The 9,631-nt window shown below is 47.6% G+C and overlaps 2 protein-coding genes across 5 annotated transcripts; one reads left to right on the top strand and one right to left on the bottom strand.

Moving 5' to 3' along the window:
• The first annotated feature begins 307 nt into the window (after positions 1 to 307).
• LOC124707612 (nuclear transcription factor Y subunit B-like) lies at positions 308 to 3,811 on the top strand. 4 transcript variants are annotated; one of them, XM_047239278.1, is made up of 7 exons: positions 308 to 519; positions 616 to 745; positions 1,540 to 1,545; positions 2,199 to 2,285; positions 2,351 to 2,401; positions 3,378 to 3,437; positions 3,533 to 3,811. In XM_047239278.1, the coding sequence occupies exons 1-6, from the start codon at positions 308 to 310 to the stop codon at positions 3,402 to 3,404; spliced, it is 513 nt and encodes a 170-aa protein (XP_047095234.1). In that variant the 3' UTR covers positions 3,405 to 3,437; positions 3,533 to 3,811. The 4 variants fall into 4 exon arrangements, with proteins under 4 accessions (XP_047095234.1, XP_047095233.1, XP_047095232.1 ...); XM_047239277.1 differs by having other exon boundaries at positions 3,378 to 3,441; XM_047239276.1 differs by having other exon boundaries at positions 3,378 to 3,446.
• A 580-nt stretch (positions 3,812 to 4,391) lies between these two features.
• Positions 4,392 to 9,169, bottom strand: LOC124648656 (PWWP domain-containing protein 3-like). The gene is made up of 3 exons (XM_047188376.1): positions 8,803 to 9,169; positions 6,713 to 8,689; positions 4,392 to 6,615 (listed from the first exon to the last, which is right to left on the bottom strand). The coding sequence occupies exons 1-3, from the start codon at positions 9,167 to 9,169 to the stop codon at positions 4,796 to 4,798; spliced, it is 4,164 nt and encodes a 1,387-aa protein (XP_047044332.1). The 3' UTR covers positions 4,392 to 4,795.
• Positions 9,170 to 9,631: the final 462 nt, after the last annotated feature.

Raw genomic sequence — 9,631 nt, 5'->3', positions numbered from 1 at the left:
CACGGGGCTATTTATACAGGTCTGACTGACGAACGGCCTGGATAGTGGACGGCCCGCTCCCAAACGAATCGCACCCGCCTGCGCCGCCTTGTCTTCTCCAGCGTCGGATCTCCCGCTCGCCGCCCTCCTCACCGCAGCCTCCATTCCCCGCCTCCACCACCTTCCTTCCCTCACTCCTTCACTCCCTCTGCGCGCTATATAAGGTACGCCTCCCCTCCCGGCTCTTCTGGAAGATGGGGGCTAGGGTTTGGTGCGGTGAGCTAATGGATCTGGGGTCGCCGCCGGGGCTGTGCTGCAGGAGCACCGGATGTCGGACGCGCCGGCGAGCCCCCCGGGCGTCGGGAGCGACGACGGCGGGGGCGGCTTCGGCGGCGTCAGGGAGCAGGACAGGTTCCTGCCCATCGCCAACATCAGCCGCATCATGAAGAAGGCCATCCCGGCCAACGGCAAGATTGCCAAGGACGCCAAGGAGACCGTGCAGGAGTGCGTATCCGAGTTCATATCCTTCATCACCAGCGAGTATGTCTGCCCTGCTGCTCTGCTTTCTCTTGCTGAATCGAAATGGGGATAACCTGGTCTCGTGCTGACCTGTCGGCCGTCTCTCTGCTGCTGCAGGGCCAGCGACAAGTGCCAGAGGGAGAAACGCAAGACCATCAACGGCGACGACCTGCTGTGGGCGATGGCCACGCTGGGCTTCGAGGAGTACATCGAACCCCTCAAGGTCTATCTGCACAAGTTCAGAGAGGTGCCTACTTACCTCGTTATCTAGAGCTAACCAAAAAAAAAGAGCTATTCTCAAATGATTGGGGCTGGATTAGTGCTTTGGAAGTTAGGTAGGACCATCGCCGATTTCGTCTGTTGTCACTTCAGACTTAATTGGCTTAGCCTTTATTGGCTTTAAATAACTTTGTTCAGCTTGGTAACTGGTGGAGGACCCGTACTGCTTGGCACCAATCAATGGCTTCAGCTTTCTTGTGAGCTGCTTGTGCTTAAAGCATGTCTTGCTTTATCCTTCCAATTACTGTAATTCATATCTTTTATAGTATGTTTTTTTTTAATTCAGAATAGTAAATGATTTGAAGCACTAAGAATCATCTCAGGCCATTAATCAAATGAAGTCATTTATTTGACTGAGACATGCATGCATACACTACTTTCTCTTGTCCAGGGCCCAACCCTGTTAGCAATTCAATAGATGTAGAACATAATCTATTTAAAGGCGTGCACATTATATACTAGAACCTCACATTTGTAAGAAAAGTTTACAGCTTATAAAAAAATATTATCTTTGTATCAGAAGTTCCTGAAAGTTCCATGCTTGAGGCTATGCATCCTACTTATGAGGCAATAAGTCATCCATGATCTAGCTTAAAAAATTAATACTACCTTATGTGCATTCAATACTTGTTAGCAGCTTAGAATTTATTCATAGTCATTGCTCAGTGTATAGTTTTTATGTTGATTTTTTTACTCCACTTTATCCAACTGAAATGTCTTCTCTTGGTCTTCTCTTTGGCGGATGGCTACTTCTCATTGCAGATGGAGGTATGTGGTATATTAGTTTTGCTCCTGCCTTGTTATGAATTCCTCCTAGATTTCGTCATGTCATCCTTGGCAAATATGATATATTAATTCAAGATGAAACCACTGGACTTTATAATTCGAGGCTTTGAGCTATCCGATCCCATCCTCGTCTTGATTGTATATCATTTGTGCACATTTGAACTGACCATGCTGAAAACTTGGAAGGCATGTAATCCATCATGGAAGCCAATATTCCGGTACTTCCAGATTGCAAAGATATATTGTTGATTATATGTGGTGGGATATGTGTATAACCTAATTAAGTTGATTTATTTATGAAGTTTTGTAGTTCCAGTAGCTATCTGCACTGTTTCTTACCAAGTTTACCAGCAGACTGGAAAAGTTGCATATATAACACAGTCTATTCAAGCAGAATTTTGTAAGAGTCCCCTTGGTGTTGACCATTTAATGACTGTTCTTTTGGCTTCTATTACTGCTTGTCAAGTACTTTTGCTCCCTACGACACTTTTTTTTAACATGTAGATACTTCTGGCTAGGGCTGGGATGATTGATATGATTCATGATTAATTGTTGCACTATAATGAATATACAAATCAGAGGTGTGACAAACATGACTAACCTAGGCATCTCTCTTTTTTGTCAATAATTAACAGGGTGATAGTAAGGTAACATCGAAGGATGGTTCTGTTAAAAAGGATGTACTTGGTCATGGAGGAACAACTAGCTCAAGTGTGCAAGGGGTTAGTATGTCTATTTTCTTCTTCATAACATTGCTGAAAAACTGAGCTAGTTGCGTTCTTTTTAGATGGGCCAACAAGTAGCATACAACCAAGGAATGGTTTATATGCAACCTCAGGTGATTATCTTGAATATGCTTGACGATTTATTAGTCGGTTACGTAATATGGTCTGGACTTTATGTTTAGCTCGAGTCTAGCAGCAAAGGCATAGTTGGTGCCTGTGAGATGTCTCTCCTAGCTACGTTGTAGTTTGTCTAGGCTCAGCAGCTTGAGGAACTTTTGCTAAAGCTGCCTGTTCTACGATTGGTATCTTGTGAAAATCTTTCCCACTAGTGAATTGGCAAAATCATCCGACATAATCTGTTATGTGTTCACGTTTGTACTTATAGTAACCGCACAAATGTCTGTTCTTCTGGTAAAATTATCTTGTGATAACTGCCGTGTCCAACTTGTCCATGTTTCCATGTTCTTAAGTACTGACGCCTCTGATATCTGCGCTATATGATGATTTATAAATGAAGTACTCTAGAGAAAAACACTATTGTAAAAAAAACCAGTACTCTTTAGCCAAGCACAGTAAGGAAGAAACAGTTAATAGAGAAATAAAAAGAGAGGAAACCTATTTTCTGTTAGTCTGTTATCTTAATTTTTTTCTTCAGTTAATCAAATTTAGGGGTGTTGCAAAATCTTGCACAAGATGGAAGTTTATGAGCAAGTAGATTAGCCCTTCCATCCTCTATGTTGTGCACAATCGCTATATATTACCTTGGAAAACTATGGTTGACTGAACAAAACCAGGTTTGTTTGATCAGGACATGATCACATGAATATGGTGTATCTAGCTGAGTTTATTTGTTCTCTAAGAAATGCAAAACTCTGGTATATGTCTAGTATATGTTCTATGTGAAAACATCTTGCATGCTACAAAGTACCCTGGACTAGTGTTTGACATTTCGTGCACTAGTTATGTCTTTTTGTTTGGCATGTGGAATTGACTTGCTTTCATTCATCAATACTAACATATCAAATGAAATTGTTGTAATTGCATCCAGTATCTGTATGTTCTGAAATCTTTTTATTTCCCCTTGCACAGTACCATAATGGGGACATCCCAAACTGAAGATAGTGGACCTTCTCGGTGGCTGCTGTGCTGGTCTGTAAGGTACTACTGTCACCTCGAAGACCTACAACGTCACTGAATTATATATTCTGCTCTCGTGTCTCATATGCTAATAATTTCCAATGTAGGTTGGTTTTCATCGGTTTCGCTGATATACAACTCTTGGAGAGCACTAGGCAGTTAAGGAACTTACTACCCCCATTAGGCTCGTGTTCGTCTGCCAGAACTGATGCTCCGAATTGCCAAGGCTGCTTCCCAGATGTAAATTGCTTTTTCCTGAGAATAGAATCAGTTGTGGTTTAGCATCGATGTTGTCTGTTGTATATTTATGGCAATTTAACAATTTGGCATCTTGGCTGTCATTTGGATCCATATTATGGAGTAATCTGTATTTGGGGAGTGGTAAATCCAGCATTTGTCCTAAATTAGTTTTTATCAAACCCTGAGAAGAGTTACCTTTTGCGACAAATTCCCTAGGGCCTTGTGGTAGGCTCATGAGAAGAATCCATTTACCGTCTTGAATGGCACAACGACAGAGTTTTCTGCCTATGTCTGCATCAGGGCTCCAAAATTCCGAGATTCTATTTTTACCGCAGTATTGTTGCTCACAGCAGAGATGCTATTGGTGCTACCATTCGATGTAGCAGAACTGCGCTAGTACAAAAGACGAGAAAATGGAGAGAACTCTAGAAGCACGTACAACACCATTCACCACTGCTGCGACCTAAAAAGTTCACACAGCAACCAACCATCCCCATGAACAAGTATCAGCGACCAAATTTATTCAGGTTTCTGGCCAGTTGAATCCAGCCAGAAAGCTTCAAAATGAGCTCCAGCCCATAATTCCACGGCGAGAAACTAGGATTCCGTTCGAACCAACCAAAGTCGGAAACTGCCCATAGATAAATAGCTAGGAAGCTAAAATTAAATCTGGTGGTCGGTCGATATGCATGTATAATCAGCCAACAAAATACATGAACCGTGACAGAAAAGGGAGAAACGAGCTCCCGAACACAGCCAGTTTACAAATATGATAATTAATACAAAAATAATGACATCCCAGCATATTGACCAAATAGGTCTGACACTAAAAATGTAGGAAAGAACATGGCTTTGCCTACCTGATTCTGGATGCTAAAACCCAATGGAAGCTGCACTAAAGTTTCACAAGAACTCTGTTTATGATTACAACACCAATACGTGTGCTTCCAAAGCAACTAGATGGATGTCTATAAAAAAGGGGCCAAATATGCTAATGCCCTAGCTAACCTAATGGCATCGCGAATGCTAGGGTCAGACTCCTGTCTTCCTATACAGAACACAACATCCAGATGGGAGAACCGGTTGAGCACATTACCTCAGTATCAACAGAAACAACAGTTCGGCGTAAGCTAGCTGGTTTGTTCAGTTACACCCCCCACTTGAGCATCAGCTGCCTCAACCATGGCATCCTCTGCAGTTTGCTTTGATATCGCACCTTTCTCATCTGGCATTTCAACGGTGGCATCCTCTGAGGTTTTCTCGGCTGCTGTAACTTTCTCATCTGGCGTTTCAACGGTGGCATCCTCTGATGTTTTCTCGGCTGCTGTAACTTTCTCATCTGGTTCCTCAACTGCGGCATCCTCTATGGGTTTCTCGGCTGTCGTAGCTTTCTCATCTGGTGCTTCAACCGCAACACCCTCTACGATTCTCTCGGCTGCTGTAGCTTTCTCATGTGGTGCTTCAACTGCGACAGCCTCTATAGTTTTCTCGACTGTTGTAGCTTTTTCCTCTGGTGCATCAAACATGCCATCATCTACAGTCTTCTCGGCTGTGGTGGCTTCCTTATCGGGTGCTTCAACCGTGGCATAATGGATGGTGTTCCCGGCTTCTGTAATTCTCTCATCCAGTGCTTCAGTTGCATCTGTGCTTTCCATTTCATCAACTGGTGCTTCAGCTGTAGTTGTACCTTCTTCAGCTTCCTCAAGTGTTCTGGCAGTAGCTTTATCTTCTACAGTTTCCCCAACTGGCGCTTCAATTTTTGACTCCACAGATCCCTCAACAATGGCTTCAGCCATAGTCACCTCTTGTGCAGTTTGTTTGCCAACATCGGCATGTCCATCTGATGTGTCAATTATATCTTCCACTTGAACAGTTTGCTCAGGACAGCTGACTTGTTCGGCTGCGACTTCAGCAGTTTTGGGTTCCACGGTTTGCTTACTCAGCCCAGCTTCTAGGACTGATGCTTCAGTTACATCTTGAACAGTGTCAGCTTCTGCTGTTGTATCCTCTTGTTTTCTTGATGTTCCTCCTACAGCCTGGAACTGCACAGTTTCTGGTTGCAGTTCAGATCCTTGAACATCTGAACTGTCAGGGGGTACAGCATCTGATGGAGCTTTGACTTGCTCAGTTGCAGCTTGACCTACAGATTCTTCAGTTAAAGATTTACTTTCCAACTTCAAGTCACAAGGAATTTCAACTGATGCTTCTTTTGGAGCTTGAATTTCGAATGTTTGCTCAGCTGCATCTTGTTCACCTGGTTTTTCAGCAGAACTCTGAGCCTGCAATTCCATAGGTGCGCTAGTCTCCTCGGGAACTTCATTCTCAGCATCAGCCTCTGTTACCTCGTCTGGCTCGATCGCACCAGCTACCTGAACTGCCCCAGTTGCAGCTCCAGACAGGGCAGATGCTTCTTTTGGAGCTTGAATTTCCGATGTTTGCTCAGCTGCATCTTGTTCCACTGGTTTTTCAGCAGAACTCTGAGCTTGCAATTCCATAGGTGCGCTAGTCTCCTCGGGAACTTCATTCTCAGCATCAGCCTCTGTTACCTTGTCTGGCTCGATCGCACCAGCTACCTGAACTGCCACAGTTGCAGCTCCAGACAGGGCAATCTCTGATTGTTTTTCAAGTGAAGGTTGCTCCATTGTGCTAACTTGTTCAGATGATTCCCTGGCAACTGTTTCAGCTTGCCCATTATGTTTAGCTGTTGTAGTTTGGTCAGATGGCCCAGTTAGCTCGGCATCAATTTGTCCTGTTTTCTTAACCATGTCAGCTTCAGGTTGGCAAGCTTGCTGGACAACTTGTTCACTAGATGATTCTTTTACAGGTTCAGATTGGCATGTTTTGTTGACGGTCTCCACGTGTTCACCTGATGGCGCTTTTACAGCTTCAGATTTCTCGCTTTTGTCGACTTGGTTAACTTCCACAGTATCCCGCGAAACTTCAGACTTACCTGGGCCAAGAGAAAAGACAACCTCACATGGTTTAAGCACGCAAACTTGTTCAAGCAATGAACTATTTTTTTTCTTAAATATAAAGAGGAATTTTACCAGAAACCTCTGGGCCATGATCCCCAGGTCGCGCCTCAGGCTTACTTGGTTCTGACACTCCTAGAGAAAACGGCATATTCACAAGGCGGTAGCTACGAAGTGAAGGACCAAAAGTGCCATACTTTCCAGCATCGCTAAAAGCTCTTTCAGCATCAGCACGCTTCTTGAAGACAATTTTAACAGTATTTGTGTTCGTTTGCACCTCAGTTTCGGATTCTTTCAGTGGCCCATAGCGACCAAATTTCTTCACCAGATCAGTTTCTGACGGAAGAGCAGTAGACCTGCCAAAGCTTAAAACAAGTGCGGTGGGCTTCCACTCGTCGACTATCTTTTCGTCGACATGGATAATTGATCTTTCTATCACTTGTATCTGTTTCTTAGGAGCCACCTCTTCATGCTGTACCGATGACAAGTCATATACTGACTTGCGCTTGCGCCTTGGCCTCGTGTTGATAACAGCTCTTTTCAGACTATGAATCGGGTGATTATGCAAACTCAAACCAGACCAGTAGGAGTCCTGCATATGATCAGTAGTCTCTAGCTCAGGAGAAGGTAAAACCCTCTTCTTTCTACCCCTCTTTGATGCAGTTTTTTCAATAACGTTTGCTTCAGTAGTAGCAGAGACAACATAATTCCTGTAATCACTGAAGTAACTAATTATCATTGTGGAGGAATTATATTTGTCCATTGGCTCTACGGCAACTGAACTGAGCTGAGAGAATAACTCCTTGGGGTCTGCAATTAGATGCCTAAGCATGCGTCTCCTCTTTGCACACTTTTCCACAGTAAGTTCATTCACGGCATCATCACTGGAGACATCAAATCCTGCATTCTCTGCTTCAGCGGCATTATCTGGTTCATTCTGGGACTTCACAGCGGACGATGTTCCTGTCAGCTGGTTTGCAGCTCGCCGAATGCACTCCCCAATCTTGAAAGAAGCACCAAAAGCTGAAGTTGGTGATTTTGCATCTGAATCTTCAAGCGAGTCAAGACTCCTTTTCTTCTTGTTCGCATCAAGATCATTGAAGTCCTTGACGCTCTGCGGAGTGCTATAAGAAGCATTATTATTGGAGACACTGGAGTTGCCCTTTTTCCCTGTCAACCCCAGGTTATCCTCGGGCCTATGTTTACGAGGTCTCCCCCTTCCTCTTTTGGGCTTGACCTCGACAGGAGGAGGAGGAGGCTCTTCAGCAACAACAACTTCCTCAATAACTACATTATTGGCGGGAGAAGTATCCACACCATCCTCAACCCATGCACTGCCAGTCTGGAACGACGCAAGCTCAGGGCATCCCTTGGACCGATAGAGAGACGTAAGTTGAGAACAAGCTATCACCAGCTCCAGCAGATCACCGCCTTGGCCAGGGAGCAGAGCCAGCGACCTAATATACTGAAGCAGGTTCTCCGGGCTAAAACACGTCAAGATCTCAGACCGGTTAACCGCCGAGCAAGTAACCCCATCCTTGAGCCCGGCATTCTCAACCATATACGACATCCCATTGTCCGAGAGCTCCTCCGGCAAGCAAGAGCAGCTCATGCCCGACAGTATCCGCCTCGAGAGCTCCTCGAGCGCGTAATTGACAGAGCCAACAAAGGAGTCCTGGCTGCTCTGCTTCTCCATCTGCGAGTAGTTGGCCACAAAGGGCTTGAGCTGGGACTCGTCGCACCACGCGAAGCTGTTGTCCCCGAAGTACGCGACCAGCCGGCCGCCCTTCCGCTGGTGCTTGAGCGCCAGCTCGGACGCGTTCGCGGGGTCAAAGATCTCGCCGGGCCACCACGGGTGGCTCTTCACCTTGCCCCACACCAGGTCCGAGACCCGGAAACCTTCCTTGTCGAGCGGCGGGAGGGGGTACCTGGCGCACTGGAGCGACGGCCCGTTCTCCTCGAAATGCGCGACGCCGTTGTCGAGCTCGCCGCCGTTGTCGCTCCCCGCCGCGTGGGCCGCGCCGGCGTGGTTCTCCCCGGGCTCGCTGGACTCTGTTAGAAGATGCTATTATTAGACGGCGGCGCAAGCTAGAAACGGCGGCATCAGTAATAAGTAGTAAGCGGTAATAAATGGAAGTGAACCGGAGCCGGAGCCGGAGCCTCACCAGCAAGATCCCCTGCCGGACCCGGCTTCGCCTCCGCCTCGCCCGCCAAAACCCCGGCTGCTGGTTCTAGCTGGTCGGCGCCGTCGAGCCCCGGCTGCGCACCTTCCATGGGTTCGTCTGCGACGACCATGCCGGCTGACTCCGTGGCATAGAGCGGATCGGCCACGGCCTCCGTGACTGGTTCTTCCGGAGCATCGTCGTCCACCATCAGCACCACGGCCTCTTCATCCTTCACCTCGGCGACAGCAGGCGCCTCCGAGGCCTCCGCCATGGTCACATCGGGCCCCGCGGCCTTCTCCTGCTTCGGCTCGGTGTCTGGCCCCGGATCCGAGGCCGCGACGGCGACGGCCGCAGGGGTCGAGCTCATGGGAGCGACGCCTCCCTGCGGGCGAGGAATCTGGGGGATTTGCAGCGGTAAAATCAGGCCGAGGAGGGAGCTGGAACGAGATTCCCCGGCTCGATCTGGAGGGCCGGGGCGGGCGAAACCCTAGGCGGGGGGCCGGATCGGCGCGGGAGGTCGGGAATTTACCTGGCGCGCGCGCGCGGGGGGAGGAGGGCGGCGGAGGGGACGGCAGCGGAGGCGGGGCGCGGCGGAGGGGGAGTGAGGGAGGGAGATGGCGGATGCGGGAGTGTGCTGCGCCCTAGCGAGCGAGGTAGCTAGTCGCGTCGCGTGCTCCAACGCTGGCTGAACCGCTCCAGCAGCAGCGTGTGCGTGCGTTACCGTGGGGTGATGGGCGACAGCCCAGGCAGAGCACCACGATCTGATCTGATCTGTTCTGAGAGGCTTTCAGCTTTGAGAGTGTGTGAGTAGATCTGCGTAAAACCCTTC

This window comes from Lolium rigidum, chromosome 4 (assembly GCF_022539505.1).
Source record: "Lolium rigidum isolate FL_2022 chromosome 4, APGP_CSIRO_Lrig_0.1, whole genome shotgun sequence".
Taxonomy (NCBI): domain Eukaryota; kingdom Viridiplantae; phylum Streptophyta; class Magnoliopsida; order Poales; family Poaceae; genus Lolium; species Lolium rigidum.
This window is presented reverse-complemented; position numbering and strand designations above follow the sequence as displayed.

Coding starts and splice junctions, on each gene's coding strand:
- LOC124707612 (XM_047239278.1), top strand. CDS start 308: ATGTCGGACGCGCCGGCGAGCCCCCCGGGCGTCGGGAGCGACGACGGC. Junction 520..615: donor ATATCCTTCATCACCAGCGA/GTATGTCTGCCC, acceptor CTGCTGCTGCAG/GGCCAGCGACAAGTGCCAGA. Junction 2,286..2,350: donor CTAGCTCAAGTGTGCAAGGG/GTTAGTATGTCT, acceptor CGTTCTTTTTAG/ATGGGCCAACAAGTAGCATA.
- LOC124648656 (XM_047188376.1), bottom strand. CDS start 9,169: ATGAGCTCGACCCCTGCGGCCGTCGCCGTCGCGGCCTCGGATCCGGGG. Junction 8,690..8,802: donor TCCGGCAGGGGATCTTGCTG/GTGAGGCTCCGG, acceptor ATCTTCTAACAG/AGTCCAGCGAGCCCGGGGAG. Junction 6,616..6,712: donor TCATGGCCCAGAGGTTTCTG/GTAAAATTCCTC, acceptor CTCTTGGCCCAG/GTAAGTCTGAAGTTTCGCGG.